The sequence below is a fragment of the Malania oleifera genome, chromosome 1 (assembly GCF_029873635.1).
Source record: "Malania oleifera isolate guangnan ecotype guangnan chromosome 1, ASM2987363v1, whole genome shotgun sequence".
Taxonomy (NCBI): domain Eukaryota; kingdom Viridiplantae; phylum Streptophyta; class Magnoliopsida; order Santalales; family Ximeniaceae; genus Malania; species Malania oleifera.
In genome coordinates this window covers 1,447,395-1,464,380 of record NC_080417.1, presented here as the reverse complement: position 1 = coordinate 1,464,380, position 16,986 = coordinate 1,447,395, and the positions used below count along the sequence as shown (strand labels likewise).

The following is a 16,986-nucleotide window of genomic DNA, read 5'->3' as shown; positions in this document are numbered from 1 at the left end:
CAAAAACCAAATAATATACTTGAAATTATCCAAATTTGTTATCGAATCGAACCGAACCTCTATATTAACTGAACTGGATCGACCAAACTAAATCAATTAATTTAGTTAAACCCAAATTATGCTCACCCCTACTTATGGCTTAGCCCCTCCTCAAGTGGAATTTGCGCTTGTTGTGGGTGCGGGTGAGGTGCAGCCGAGCTGCACACAAGACCTCAAATCGAGGGGGATTAGGGACCTCATATGAGCCTCTAACCGAGGTGGGGTGATGATCTCGAACCAAGCTACTCTATGGACCTCTAATTAACTTATCATAAGAATAAATATTTCTACTTATAATTACTTCCTTTTCAATTGAAAAATCAAATATTAATACTGTAATAACTTTTCATAATTAATTGTTCTTCACTTTAGTGGAGCCTAATGCATTGATCATAATTAAAGCCCCGCCGCCCATCTCCATATGTCCCCCCAATTTTATATATCTTATCCGTGTCTGGGGGAGACAATGCAAAAGGTGTGCATGTGTCGCCACCTCATAAAATTAATTAAAGCTTTTTAAAAAATTAAATGAAGTTCGAATTAAAGAAATTGAAAATGGTTCACTTTTAACTCTAAAACATTAATGAAAGAGAAAAAAATATAATAAATTTTACTTTTAAATGTTAATTATCAAAGAAAGTGAGAAAAAAAATGAAATATATAGTAAATTAATGAACACCTATTTGATTTTTTACACATTATTAATATTTGATTTTTCTTAGTTTTTAATTATCATAAAATGAAATACTATTTTGAATATATAGTATTTCATATAAATTTATTTTTTATTTTATTTTTTTAAAATAAAATTTTTTATTCAAATGGAGTATTAAGGATTTGAACTGCGAAAATTTGAATCAGTGATGAAATCCAAGTTAATTACTCCCTGGGAGGAAAAATATTGAAGAACAAAATTTAGTAAACTCAAAACTCTCCCGAATGAAATGAGAACATTTAAGTTTTAAGTGAAGGTTACGACTTTTCATTTGTGATAATTTATACTTTAATATTTAAGTGAAAAAGGGTAGAGTTAGGGTTAGACCCATTATCTCGACATATTAGTCGAGCGTTTAAATGGTCTCAGGCTCCATTGTTTTGAAAAAAAAAAAAAAGGAGGAAAGAGATCGAGGTGAAACTTCTACGTATTTGATAATAAAAAAAAATTGTACATGAAACTTCTCGTTATTAAATCCTTATAGTTCAATTAATTATTTGTTTCAATTAAAGGGCATACTATTTTAGTAATTCTTCAAATCTATAAATAAAAGGTTTTGATGATAGATTCAATTATGAAAATCAAATGTTCATATTAACATTTTTTTTCTATAGCAGCTTTTAAAAAAAGATTGTCAAAATTTTCGTGGTTTATAATTTGTTATATCTTTATTCGTATCGTCTTCATGTAACAAACTTATTGAAGACATGACAAGTATCACGTTAAAGATGGTAGATTACTTAAGTCTCAAATTGAGCCACGAAATTTTCCAAATTTATCCTTTCAACCCTACCATCCATCCCGACCAACATATTCTAGTAAATAGAAAACTATAGAAAATACACGTTATTTATTATTATTTTTTTTTAAAATAGGGCGATCTTCCTAAACCAAAACTACACTTGCTTTCACCTTTGGTCAAATCTTCATTAGTAGCTCGACTAGATCCTGTTAGGAATATACGAACAAATTCCGAAACCTGTGAGAAACAAATAGAGGAAGAATAACGCCAAAGAAAAATTCAATCACACGCACAAGACAAAAATTTACGTGGTTCGGCAATTTTGCCTACGTCCACGGAGTTGCAGGGATTTCAATATTATCAGGAAGAAATCACAGAGAGTGTAGCGATACAATTCTCTCGCTCTCGTTCTCTCTTGCGGATACAACCACAGAAACCCTAATCACCCGAAAGCACCCTTTTATATGTTGCGCCTAGGGTTCCGTTCCGAATGGGCTCCAAAAAATTTTCCCCGGGGGGGACCCCCACAAGTACGGCTTGTACCGCTTAGTAAGGAAGTAAGGAGGCATCAAAGATTTGCCGACGCCCTACATTTAAAAGTACAAATTTTAAATTTTAAATTTAAATTTGTATGAATTTAAATAAAATTTAATAAAATTTTATGACTATACTCACACGTACTCCCAAAATGTGGTGTGTGATACATGCACGGTCCGTTTGATGACACGTGCATGCATGGCTGTATGCATGCATGCATGCACATGGCCACACGCTCTCCACATCATTACAAATCCGGAGAGTAAACTAATAATTGCTTTACAACTTGGAGCCATCATCTCTCTACATCTTTAATTTCCTCTTCCATCTCTTAGCCAGGTCTTGAGCTGTTAACCTTAAAGTTAGCAAGCTGGCTAGCTAAGAGTTGACCACTAATTGCTTTTCTATCTTTTTAATTCTATCTTTTTTCATTATGGGGGAACCATGCATGCATAGAGTAATACTATATAGTTTCATAAGCATATGCGCAAGATAGATTTTTTAAAAAAATAAAAAATATTAAATGAACATAGCATGAGAATAAGTTTACGTAACTTGGGAGTATAATCAGGTCGAGTTAAGTTGATACGATGAGATAATCGAACCTGATTAATTCGACTTGAAAATGTTGAGTAAAACTTGACTTGAACTCGATCGATTGATGGTCGACTCGATTAGCTGCAAGTTCTTAAAATTGAACTCGACTTGAGTAAACTTGATTTTTTATTATTAATTAATATTAAAATAATAGAAAATAATAGTGTAATATAATATTAAGTATATATAATATATATGTTGCATGACTTATATAACATAAAAATAGTAAAAAATTACAAAGCTTATTGATTAGACTTGTGAGTACTGATACAGAATTGAAGCGTGACTCATTAAGTTGTCGCTCGAATAGCTCAACCTCGACTCAATTAGGCTCGGTTTGACTTGCAATTGAGTACAATCCAGTCAACTCAAACTATAGACTGATCGAGTCTCACTTAAACGCCTTAACATGGTTCAACACTAAAGCTATGTTCTTGGACAATTTAACAAGACTTTACTATCAAATTATGGAGAAAAATACGAGAGCATTTATCACTCTAATTATTCTTCCTTGACCCTAATCATGAAATCTCACAATATTTTTATAACCTAATATAAGAAATGTACATAAAGGATGAAGAATTCAAAGATGACCCCTAGTCTTTTCGAACTCACTCCCCGGCTTTAACTTATACTCCATAAGGCACAACTCATCTCGATGACATGATAATGGGACCTCACTTGTTATGTAGCAAATACAATTGTCCTTAAAATTGATCAAGATATGACTTTGAAAAAATATGCTCTGGCATGCTCGGGAACTCAAGTCATATACATCATTCTATAGTAAATCTTCAAGGAAGAAACCACCGAGTTGCACTATATATATATATATGCACGGTTCAACCTTGCATTCTTAGGGAGCATTTGGTAAAATAATTAAGGCTATGTTTGGCTTGTAAAATGCATATTCTTAGGAATAGATTATTTATAATAGGTATGTTATAATAAGTTATACAAGAAATTAAGTTGTTACTAAAAAACAAATAACAATGAGAGCTTACCCAGAGTCCATAATAAGGAATAGATAACGGATAATTATTCCCAAATTTCACCATGTAGGAATGTCTACTACTTTCTCATTATTTATTAAACAAAATAATTAAGAAGATACATGATTATCTATTCTCTCGATTCCATAATTTTACACTGTATTGCATTTTATGAGTTCTCAGCATAATTATTTAGATTAAATGTTGATATTAACTAGGGGTGAGCACAATGCGGTTTTAACTAAATCAACCGACCAAATTTGGTCGGTTCGGTTTGGTTAATTTGTAGTTCGATTCGGTTCGATTTTAGAATGAGATAAATTCGGGTATTCGATTTTCAGTTCGATTATAGAAAAAATGTAATTCGGTTAATTGAATTACCCGAAAATTTGGTTCGGTCAAGTATGACTCGATTAAAGAGTTCAATTCGGTCGGTTATGGGTGGGTTTAACCAAAAAAATTCTATTAATTTGGTTAATTGACCAAATTGGCCGAACCAGCCGAATGCACGCCCCTCATATTAACTATATATCTAAACATGTGTTATTTTAAAATTTTAATATTTTCAATGTCCAATAGCATACCTATCTAGTAAAATTACCCCGCAACTATATAAATCGTAACTTTTAGTTTAATATAAATGTTAATAATAAATATAGAAAAGCACACATTACGCATTCGATCCCTCTCTAATTACTAAGACACGGTTATTTTCTCCCTTAGCTCTCTTAGACATGCACAGACAAACGTACACATACACCTATATGCATAATCGGTCAACAATTTTCACTATTAAAAATTTGTAAAATTAATTTTCACCTAACTATTTGGTACGTTGAAATACCATAATTAAGCTAATATTGTAGGTGAGAAGTGATTAAGAAGACCACCCCACTGCTACTTTTTGGGGAGCTCTCAAATAATTAATAGGAATATAAATGGGGGTATGTGAATTGAAGCCCATACAGTTCAAACATAGCTTTCAAATTAAAGACACGGGTAAAGGAGGGAAGTCTTTATCCTTATTAGCACTGAAACGTCACAAGCCAAGTTGCACAAAGGCTAAACATCAATACACATAAGTCAAACATACGTCCATCAATTATACATATCTACAAATTGGACCATAGCCCTTCGTGAACCAGTTGTTGTGAGTGTAATATGAGAGAGAGAGAGAGAGAGAGAGATCTTAATTTGTGACATATCAAGTGTATATGTGTACGTGGTAGCTTGTCAATTTTTAACGAGCTCGTGATGTGAAAAGTAGAGAGAGAGAACAAGAGAAATGCTTCTGTGTATTTCTTTTTTTTAGTTCGTGATAGGTCTATTGTTTACATTAGTTCGCGATGAATAGTACGAGTCTTTTTAAATAATTATAATAAATACCGTATTATTTTTCAATTTTTAGAAAACTAGATAACAATACATACACACACATACATATATATATATTTGAACATGAATCGTACTTTTCTTACTTGATAATTAATCAACGTAATCTGTCATAGATTTCTGATTCGACCCACTTTGTTAGATCTATACAAAATTTATGTAAGGTCCATGCTTTGTTAGCTTGCCAATTCAGCCATTACGCCACAACACACAATCAAAAATGATTTTCTATTAAAAGGAAAAAAAAAAAAAGAAGTTTAAAAGAAAGAGAAGCTCGGGAGTGGGGATGTGATCTAAATTCGGAGGTGCGTAATCTACATGCACAAGGCTTGCGTTATAGTTAATTGAGTAGTGCCATGTAGCGCGGGCCCATGAAACTCGAGCTCACGTGATAGGTGTTTACTGAGTACAAAAGTGTGGGCCCTATACTACTGCACTCGCAAAATACCTAATGAGCTTGCGTCATCTCGGACCCACATTTTTTAACATTTTTTATAATTAATAATTCTCTAGAATACATAGGAAAAAACAAATAAATAAATAATTACATTTCCGGGTTGTCTTGTGGTTTGTAGTGCAGTGGGATTGTGGGGTGACGCCCAATGGGAGGACTACCCTCCTGCCCTCTCAAGCAACGGTCCTCTGGCTCTCTTTGTTTTGTTCTGTGACGTATCAATATTCTTAATTAATTATTAAACTCTGAAAAATAATTATTCTTTTAATTCTTAAATTGTAAACTATATTTAATCTTATTCTAGTAAATAATTATTCGCCAAATCAAATGAGCATGATGATGATATATATATATATATATATATTATTACTATTTATTGAAATATACATTTATTATTGTATCAAAAAATATACCTAATATTTTTATTATAAGATATAAAGGTAGTAAAATGGGTCAAAACCTAATGAATAGCTCGTTGCCCATCCATTTAGATCGGATTTGAGTTTAAGAGAAGATAAACCATTTATAAATGGGTCAACCCGAACCCAACCCGTTTAACAAATTGGTTAGAGGGGTTAGGGTCCCGTACCCATCAAGATCATCTGTTTAATAAAAGCTATGACTCGTGTATTACATTTTTGTTGTGACTTGACTCGCACTCTACAGTTTCACTATGTTTGGGGTTAAGAATTTCTCACAAATTTTTTTTTTTTTATATAAATTGACGGTCAAACTCATAATTTTGACTTCAATACCACTAATTAAGGTAAACAATAATTCTTAGACTATAAATTATACTTAACAACTTAACCTAATGTCACGTTTTTGCTTTGAGCTGACTCGTACATCAAGCAAAATAATAAAACTAAATATGAAAAATCGAGTAAAATAAGTCAACCCAAATATATATGCTCATTAAGTCTTGTTATTTGTCATAAGGCGCTTATGCCCCACGTGACGAAAGTTGAAATCCAGTAAGCCAATCGTAATCATAAATATATACTCCTCGAGTCTTATTATTCATCAAAAGGCGCTCATACGTCATGTAACGGATGCCAGAATCCAACATCTAATATTCGTTTGGAATTTTACAAATGCGATCTATCCGGAAAATGAAAATAGATTACACTTGGAGGTTAATGAATGGTAATATATACTTACATTTTATAATAAATGAAGTAATCATAGATGACAAGGTAGCTGCGCAATCCACCTTTTTATCCTTTAAAGCTCTAATCCCAACTGTGATAGAGAGTGAGACCCATGAACACCAACAGTTGGGTTACAAACTCCCCACCTTGCTTGGATCATTGCCTCCATATATTTTAACAGTTAACAGTGACCCACACAATTATAAATTAAACAAATTAAAGGAAGAAAGATTAAAGTGGAAAGGAGCAGAAAAGAAAATGGAAGCGAACTTTCGCTTTCAGCGTCTCGTTTGTTCCAGCCATGGACTCTCCTGCTAAATCTAAAAGCGTAGCTTTTCCTGAATTATTATTATTATTATTTTTATTATTTCTAGGGCTCCTACCCCTACTCCACACCAAACCCAGCTTTGAATTTCCACTTTTTTGCTTCCAGGATTTCCTCTCCGTCTCCACGATCCGCTCTCCCTTCTGGGTTTTCAGTTCGGCTGCAGAATGAGTAGTTCGTCAGTGGTTGTGCATTTCAGATGCTTAACTGTTTGTCTATGGTACGTTCGAATCATTGTTCGCAATGGCATGTTTTGAATTTGTTTTCTTCGTGCATTTGGCGGTTTTTTTCCGACTTGGGTGTGGAATTGGTGTTTAGGTCTTTCCATATTAGTTTGGAAATTCGTGTGGGTCTTGATAATGGGGTTTCGGGAATCTAAGTTCTGATTTTATTTTTTTTGTGAATTGGTTTGGGATTGAGGAGGAAAGGATGAAAGTAGAATTCAACTTCAATTTTGTTGATTGCCTGATTCAGTAGTTTCTTTTTTTGGGTTGAATTGTGAATTTGGAAACCTTTTTCTTTTTCGTACATCTTTTGCTTGGGGGGATTTTTGAATGTGTGGGAAACCATATGTAAGGTTCAGTGACAGCTAGAGTCACCCGCCAATGTCTTCGTTTCTTCTCACGTTAGTCCTGAGATGATTTAATGATTTAAAGTTCTTGAAAGAGAAGAATAATTAATTGCACTGTTGAAGGTGATTCTATCCCAACTAGTTTTATATTGACGATTTTCTTGAGGTTGTCAGTGGGAGCTCAATATTTGTGCAAGTTTGTATGTTGATTATGGTCTACTGTATATCCTTTAAAAAAAAAAAAAATCCTATATTCCTTTTTTTTTTTTTTTTTAAAAAATTTATGTTAGGCCAAATGTTCAATGTCTTCCTTTGTGATATCCTATTGTCCCCCATTGTTTTTCTTCCTTGCCAGTGGTCTTGAGTTATGGCATGATTTCTAGTTGTAACTCTTTCACTACCACCTTTAGGATGTTTTTCTACATTTAATTAAATTTATGACAACGCTTCCAGGTATGAATTCAGATTTTTAGCATTTTTTTTTTTTTAGAATGCTTGCATGCTCTATTTGAACTCTTGAGGTCACAAAAAATACCTGCCTGTGGGAATTATTGCCAGAATACAGAACTCCATGTCTCCATTTTGAGCAATCAAGGGACAGATTTATTGTTCTAGTTATTTTGGGGGCTTTGCACCTCTTGGTTACTGAGATAAGGGTTGTTTATGATGCCTCAGCACACAAATTACATGCTCAAATAACTCAAGGAGCCCCCTCATAGGTGTTGGACATTCCAATTGTGTGTTTTCTTTGTGGTTTGAGCTTTGAAATTTCTAAGATTAATATTGGTTTTTTTTATTTTAAGGGTATTTTACGATCACATAGCACACTTGAAGCACTTCTCCATTTTACCCAACCTGCTTTAACTCTATGTATTACATCATCTTCAATTATGAAAGATGAAGGAGAAATTGAAGATGATGTAATGCATAAAGTTAAAGCAGGTTGGGTAAAATGGAGAAGTGCTTCAAGTGTGTTATGTGATCGTAGAATACCCTTAAAATTGAAAGGGAAGTTTTATAGGACAGCTATAAGACCAGCTATGCTATATGGATCAGAATGTTGGGCGACGAAGAAACATAATATCCGAAAAGTAAAAGTTGTCGAGATGAGAATGCTTAGATAGATGAGTGGTATAACATTGAAAGATAAATTAAGGAATGAACATATTCGTGGTAAGTTAGGTGTAACTCCTATAGAAGATAAGATAAGAGAGGGATGACTCAGATGATATGGACATTTGCAACGTAGGCCACATAGTGCACCTGTGAGGAAGAGTGACTTATTTACTGTGGGGGGCAGTAGAAGGGGTAGGAGTACACCTAAAATAATTTGGGAGGAGATAGTGAGTAAGGATTCCTTGAATCTATCAAAAGAAATGGTCCGTGATCGCATAAATTGGCGGAAAATGATTCATATAGCCGACCCCACTTAGTGGGACTAAGGCTTGGTTTTGTTGTTATTGTTGATTTTCAAAATTCCATTTTGTTTGTAAATATAAAATCGGTTCCCTCCTGACTTTGCATTGGATGAATTTTAGTGATCAGAGTTTTCATAGGCATGATCTCTTGGACTTGTGCTATTGTTTTTTCCCTTTTTTTTTTCGGCCCCGGGGAGAGAGGGGGGGGGGGGGGGGAGGATGTCATAATACTTTTTTCCAATATTTTTTTTTTGCTTTTTGGTAATATATAGGTTTCAAAATCCAATTAATACTCAATTTTGTGGCTTTGCAGAGTTCGGATATACTCTTTGGTTGTATTTGTGGTGGGTAACAAGCTGTCCCTTTGGGTCTCCATGGGTTGAGGTTCATTTGTGGTACTAAAGAAATTTTCTTCTAGGCGGCTACTGGCTGCATGGGAGGATTATTGCATCTTTTTGACTTTAATCAGGGCAGCATGGCAAGGAAAATTTACTCACAAAAGAGGCATGTCGATGGTAAGTATATTGTTTATTTTACATTTGTCAAGGGAAAGATATTATATGGTTTGAAAGAACCTGTGGGGTTCAAGGATGTGATTCTGCAGTTGAAATGCCCTCAAGTCCTGTTTTAAACTTTCAGCTTAATGCCTTCCCTTTTCTTTGCATGGGAACTATTTAATTAAAATTTCTATGGGAAGGAAGAAGGAGTGAAGGGGAAAACAAAGCATTCTTGGGGAGTGCTACACAAATGGAAAACAGGAACCAATGACTAATAATATCTCAATTCTGAACTTGCATTAATTGCTAATGAAGTAGCTTGCTGAACTTCATGGTGAATTACAACCAATATGGCAGTATCTACAGTTTCATGGTCAAATTGTGACCAGAAATGTTAATTTTCAAAGTGATTAAGATCTAAACATTGGAAAGTCGATGTCTTGGGCTTGAGCCGCTTGATTAAGCCCCACTCAAATAAATTAAGCCATACAATGATGACACTGGACTCCAATCAGGGAGTCGCTTAGATTTTTTTTTTTTTTGTAGCTTATTAGGGGTCACCATTAAGTCCCACCAAAGGGAAGAGTGTCCCAACCACCCTTATCACTGCTGTCTCTGGATTGCTCAGCCTTACCCATCAAGAAAAGAGATGCATTATTTTCCTCGTCTTATTAACATAGAAATGTAATGCTGTTTATTTGACTATTCTGAAGGCCTAGAAGCTCCTCGAAACAGCTTGGAACTACCCATAGAAACTTCACAGAGCTATTATGCCATGGGTGACAGCGTACTGGTAATTTCTTTCCCTACATATTCCTTTTTAGCTTTGTAATGTGTTAAGGTGTTTTAATCTCATAGGTTCAAGGAACTTTACAAATCTGTGTAGAACTGTAATTGATAATTGTCAAAGCTAGATATACATAGTTGGCCCACAACCTAACAACTTAAGCTTTAGGGTAAAGTGGTAATCTAACATGATATCAGAGCTAGTTATCAAGAGGTCCAAGGTTCTAATCTTGTTGCCTGCGTTTATTGTGTGGTGTTTAAAAAATTATTGTGTTCCCTATCATGGGTGTTACCTATCATGTGTTTATCTCTGCATGTGCTGTTGGGCTGCATGTTTGGGGGAGTGTTAAATTTTGATATACATAACTGGCCCACAACCTAAAAGCTTAAGCTTTTAGGTTAAGTGGTCATTTAACATGGTATCAAAGTTGGTTACCAGGAGGTCCTAGGTTCTAGTCTTGTTGCCCATGTTTATTGTGTGGTGCTTAAAAAATTATTGTGTTCCGTATCATGGGTGTTACCTATCGTGTGTTTATCTCTCCATGTGATGTTGGGCTGCATGTGCAGGGGAGTGTTAAAGCTTGATATACATAGTTGGCCTACAACCTAACAGCTTAAGTTTTTAGGTAAAGTGGTAATCTAACGAAAATAAATGGCGTTTTTCTGAAGTTATGGATGATTTTCTTCATAGACGAGATTTTTAACTTTTTTTTTTCTCATCAAAAGCACAGGTCATACTTTTTCTTGTTTAAATTTAAGTTGAGGGTACAGTCTTTTGATTGTGATTGACATTTAAAATATCTGAGTTGCTGGTGAGGTTTCCCCAACTTTGCATCTCTTTTTAGCCTTGCAAAGAGCATGCTCTCAATGCTGAAGGCCTGTAGCTCTCAGTGATGATGTTGGCATGGATTTTGCAAGAGTGGGTGTTTAAGGTGATGGTCTCTGGTTAAAGATTTTACTGGACTAAAATTTCTGTATTCTAGTGGTGGAGCTTGAGCTAGAATTTGAGGATAGTATTATTTGGGCTTTGGCTTTGGGCACTTCTTCTTCTTCTTCTTCATATTTGCTAAGTAGATTTAGGTACTTCTTTGTTGAGTATTAGAAGCTTTTTTGCTTATTAATGAACATTGTAATGAGATCTTTGACCACTCTAATCCAAAATATTTTGCTTTGAAATTTCAGTACACTAATCAAGTGAAAGAGGAATGGTCTGAAAAGAGTCATTATCCAACCAAGGCTTCAATGAAGAAGTTGATCAAGGAAGAAATTTCCAAACGACCAAACACTAGACATAATGCACCAAGCATTGTGGCCCGTCTGATGGGCATAGATGTGTTACCATTAGATACAAAACCAGTAGTTCAGGCAATTGAAAAGAAAAATGAAAATCGAAAAAAAGAACGGATTGGAAAGGGATCACTTGCCCAAGCGCCATTTAACTCAAATTATTCCCAAAAGATGGATGCTTTTCAGCTCAAGAAAGGCAGTGATCCTGATCGAAGCTGCAGTAGCCTGAAGTCAGGAAAACTAAGGCCTCGAGAACATCCTCAAGAGGAAGAACTTCAGAAGTTCAAGAAAGATTTTGAAGCATGGCAAGCAGCCAGGTTTAGGGAATGTTCCAGGGTTGTTGAGCTTGGCAACATTCCTAGATCTTTGCATGCTCAAAAGAACTTCAACAATGAAAAAGTGGCCCTTTATGCAGATTCTGGAAGAAAAATAGGTGAGAAGCCAATAAAACTCAAAGGTAATCCTGTAAAACCATGCTCTAATGAGAGAGGTGGTTCCCAACATCATGGTTACAATTACAAAAATGATACTTTTCTGGTTGATAAAAATGAATCTTTTTCTTCAAGAAGTAAAACTATAAGCAAGGAATTTGAGAGGTTTCCCCAGCTGAATTCTGGTAAGAAACTGGATAAATCTTCTGCTCCGACTAGGATAGTCATCCTGAAACCAGGTCCTGATAAAATTGGCAACTATGAAGAGCCTTGGGCCAGTTCCTCTGGTACTTCAGAAGAAAGAGGCACTATAGAAGATTTTCTTGAGGAGGTGAAGGCCAGACTGAAATATGAAATGCAAGGGAAAGCTCTTAGAAGAGGTACTGTGGTCAGAGGAGGTGGAATTGAGACCCCGTTCAGTGAGAAGCCATCCAATCCTAAACAAATAGCTCAGCATATAGCAAAACAGGTAAGAGAAAGTGTTACAAGGGACCTTGGAATGAATCTGCTTCGATCAGAATCGACAAGATCATATAGAAGTGAAATTCAGTTCAATGGACCTGGCTCCCCCGAGTTCATCAACAGAGATACTAGAAGATTCTTGTCAGAGAGGTTGAGGAATGTTCTAAAGAGAGAAACACATCAAGACATCCCTGGTGCTGTTGGTGGGAGCTCAAGAACATCCATGCATGAAGATGGGTGGGGCAGACTAGAGCAAACTGGAGACACATCAAAGACTGGAAATGAGGTAAGCTGCTGGGAGAACGTGAGTGATGAACAAGATATGCAAACTGGATCTTTCAGATGTGGACCAGATGATGATGGAGTGCTCCACAGAGAATTTTCCCCTAGGAACCTCATTAGATCATTGTCAGCTCCAGTATCTGGAACATCATTTGGGAAACTTCTTCTGGAAGATCGCCACATCTTGACTGGGGCCCACATCAGGAGGAAGCATGAAGCCATTGAAAATGTTTCAGTGGATGTGAAAACACGGAAGAAGGAAAAGTTCAGTTTTAGAGAGAAGGTTTCAAATTTCAGATACAGTCTCACTCTTAGAGGGAGGTTGTTTGGCAGAAAGATTCAATCAGTAGCAGAATCATATGATGAACATGATTTTATGAATGAGATTATGAGTGGACCAACAGTTGTATTGAACCTTGGTGACAGGCATGTAAGGGTTCATTTAATTTGTTTTCTTATCTCTGAAAAATTATTGTGCGGATTCAGTTGTTCTCTCTTCCTTATTATTCCCTAATGAAAACATCTTCTGTTGTATGGTCCTAGGAGAACTCCACTGAGGTGCCTCCAAGCCCAGCATCTGTGTGCAGCAGTGTACATGAAGAGGTCTGGAGGTCAGCTGATCCTCTCAGCCCAATATCAACTCCGGATTTATCTTCAGTAGAAGATCACAGTATCCCACAAGTTTTTAGAGAGATCAGCTCCAATCTAAATGGTAAGGGAAAATTTTGTTTTCTTTAATAGAAATTTATTATTATTACTTTTTTTAAAAACACATGTTTTGAGTGTTTTTCTTTCACGAAGGTGGGTGTATGGATGGATGCAGTTAATGAAATAACCCGCCTTCAACTTGATTGCATACCTACCTTCTTTTGAGCTACATTTTTAGCTTAGTGTCCAGTCATGGTTACGTGCCTCTGACACATGCTTGTACAGTTACATATATATTCTGATATATTTTAGCTTTTTTATTTGCTACAACGCATGAAGAAAGGAGTATCCCCATGCTCTTTAGCATTCAAGCTATTTCTTTTATCCTGCTAGTTGCTTATTTACAATATTTTCTTAATTTTAACTAGATTAGATGGTAGAGATTATACTTTTTCATTATGTGCAAATGTTCAGAACTGATATGAACAGGACCTGTAAAAATTTGTAAAATTGGGTTGAGTTTGGTAAACTCCTGGAGGCCTGTAATAACAGATGTAAGTGTATATATTGCTTCTAACATGTCCAATTTTTATTTATTTATTTGTTGATCGGCTAAAGTATTACACACACATGGAGAGTGGGGAACAGCAGGGGCAAAATCAGTTAGTTACTAGTGTCTAAGGCCAACCCACACTCCGATGCTTGAAAAGGGCCTATTGCCTTGGAGTGAGCTGTAAACTTTCCCACTCCTTGCACTGGCTGGTGTGGGACAACCCCCATTATTTTTTAGCATGCTCATTTACGGGGAGGCGAAATGGTGCATCTGAATTTTTATATATCCACTATGGCTTGAAACTGAATAAATATTGTTTTTTAGTTAATTATTTTGACAAGACTGGCACAAAACTGTCTTTTTTTAATCCAGGACCTAGGTTTGCTCTTTTCATCCAAGAAAAGAGACATTTGCTGATATCCTATTTTTTCAAATCCTGCACTTCTTGGTTTCAGTGAAGTTCCTTGATTTGTGCTAGGCTAGAAAAGAGGCATAGTATGACATCTTTGGGCATAGGATAAGTGTCTGGCATTCCTATGTTCAGATGTGTACTGGTCGGAATTTTTGCAGCAGAGAAAGAACAGCTTCTTAGTACTTGAATTATTTAGACATCATGCATACCATATAACATTGCGGCTATGCCCAGTGGACACAGCACCTCCAAATGAGATGGTGGGCTTGGGGTTTCAGTCAATGGAAACAAAATATATGATGTTTTGTTGCTTTATTAAGTAAGCTGTGGAAGAGAGTTCCGTGCGCGGGGGGTGGGTTGTGCTTTTTTTACCCAGGTTAGGTGTTTTATTTTAACCCTGGATTTGTTGTGCTATCATATTGAATTGAAAGCATGGGTTTCCCCAACAACATTCTCCCGGAAAATGTTTTCTTTGTATTTCTAGCCATAAGAAAAGAACATTGACCTTCTCTTGTGTTAATATGTGCAAATTTAGTTTCTTTATTACCTCGAATGCTTATAAGCAGATCCTTTTTCTAAATTTATTTTAAATGGTTGAGCTTATAAGAAGACTGAAGCCTAAAGGAGCCCCTATGTTTTTTTATGGATGATGAAATTGGTATTTCGTTCTCTGTGATACATTAATTTAGTGTTAAAATTTATACATGCTATTACTAATTTTGCCATCAGCATGGATAGCATTAATATTTAATTTTTGACATTGCTCACATGATTTATTTACTATGATTGGCATCTCATTTAAATTAATTATAAGTGAATCCGTAGGCTGATTTATTTGCTGAGCAAAATGTTAACAACTTTGCTTCTTGCATTGGATTGTAAACTGAAAGAAAACTACTGTTTAATGCCTTTCCAAAATTTGGTGTTGAAACGGCACTAAACTGATTTATGAAATTTATATCTGATTCTCTTCCGTTTGCTGATGGTACAGAGCTGCGGAGGCAACTGAACCAACTAGAGTCTGATGATTCCAAGGACACACCAGTCGGAGAAGAGCCTTCAGAGACCGAACTGGCTGAGTTGGAGGACCAAGCCGAAGCTTACACAAGAGACCTGCTTATTGCTTCTGGGTTGTATGATCAATCATCGGACAAAACTTTATCGAGATGGGACCCACTTGCAAAGCCCATCAGCAACCATGTATTTGAAGAAGTGGAAGAATCGTACAAAAAATTGGTGAGGGAAAATGAAGGATCTATGGACGAACCCGGTGAGAAGCAGGTGGAGCACAAGGTGTTGCTTGATTTGTTGAATGAAGCTCTTTGTACGGTACTCGGACCCCCTGTGACCATGTCTGGCTTCATGCGCAAGGTCCTTGGTCACACCACGGTGCCACCCCCATGTGGCAGGAAACTGTTGGATTGTGTGTGGGAGATTATGAGAGTGTACGTGTACCCTCCCACAGACAGATCACACTACTCGTTCGAGAGTCTGCTGGCTCGGGATCTCGGGTCTGCCCCGTTTTCTGGATTGACCAATGATGAAGTTAGTGTACTGGGGAAGGAGATGGAGCACTTGATTTTTGGAGATCTGATTGAGGAAATTGTGAAGGAAATACAGTGATGATGGTGCATATGGTTTGGACTGTTTTGAGGTTTTGACCCTCTTTTTCTGTTTTGAGGGGGGTGGCTTATACAGCAGGTTTGTGTATATATCACAGAGGAATATGCATATGATTCAATTTGCATGGATATCCAGAACTGGGTATTCCCATGTTTGCTTACTGTCGGTCTGGGTGAGCTTTGAGGGGGTTCTGCATGTTCATTATAGGTATGTGTTTTTTTCTGTGGATGTATGTGTTATATGATTTGGGTTATACATGAATGTACATTCTCTTTTATGTATAATGTGTTATTATTGTCATTCTTTTGGTATATTGATTTGTTATTTATTTTGCAAATTGTTGGTCTGTGTTGCTTTTAGTCATGAATTTTAGTTTTCTATATATATATTTCTTAATTTCTAAAATTTTATAAAAAAATAATTTGCATTTTAAATATTTTTAGGAAACTTGAAAAACATTTTTTTAAATTGTTTCTGAGTTCTTTAAGGTAGAAAATAAGATGGTAATTTTGTAATTCTTTGAAAAAATAGAAATGAAGAACAAAAATTGTTTTTGGACAATTGAAGAGGGGATAAACAAATTTTTTCATAATTTGGAATTAAAAAAAAGTAGCATTTTAATGACATTTTAGAGAACTGAAAAATGAAATAAAAGTTATTTTACATAATTAGATAAAATCTAGTATTATCCATAATATATTTTATTTAAATTCACATAATTTCAAATGTAAGCTTCGAAAAAAATTAGTCATACTTGTAGAGCGATTATATTTAAAAATTGTATGGACTAGTAGTCAAGGTGAATCAATAACTAATAAAATTAAGGGTTCGTTTCAATCAAACAAATTCTTCATCGAGCATGGTAAAGCAAAAGCTACTTCAATTCGCATGTGCATAAGACAATTAAAAGATTTTATCCTTTTGAAGAAAATATTAAATAAATAAATGCATATAAAGATGGATAATAATAAATAAATTAATAAATTAATGAGGTTAGGCATTGGTCAGTGTGGGTTGGGGTATACCTAAGTTGTCCTGTTCGATATTTTCCAAACCAGAATTCCAATGAACC

At 35.4% G+C, this 16,986-nt stretch overlaps 1 protein-coding gene across 3 annotated transcripts; it reads left to right on the top strand.

The window, feature by feature from the left end:
* Positions 1-6,682: 6,682 nt before the first annotated feature.
* LOC131151599 (uncharacterized) lies at positions 6,683-16,222 on the top strand. Of its 3 annotated transcripts, XM_058102867.1 has the most exons (8): positions 6,801-6,947; positions 7,053-7,164; positions 9,247-9,277; positions 9,352-9,448; positions 10,144-10,223; positions 11,399-13,108; positions 13,222-13,390; positions 15,283-16,222. In XM_058102867.1, exons 4-8 carry the CDS (start codon positions 9,367-9,369, stop codon positions 15,912-15,914), a joined length of 2,673 nt encoding a protein of 890 aa, XP_057958850.1. In that variant the 5' UTR covers positions 6,801-6,947; positions 7,053-7,164; positions 9,247-9,277; positions 9,352-9,366; the 3' UTR covers positions 15,915-16,222. The 3 variants fall into 3 exon arrangements, with proteins under 3 accessions (XP_057958842.1, XP_057958850.1, XP_057958858.1); XM_058102859.1 differs by having other exon boundaries at positions 6,683-6,947; positions 9,247-9,448; XM_058102875.1 differs by having other exon boundaries at positions 6,822-7,164.
* The last annotated feature ends 764 nt before the right edge of the window (positions 16,223-16,986 follow it).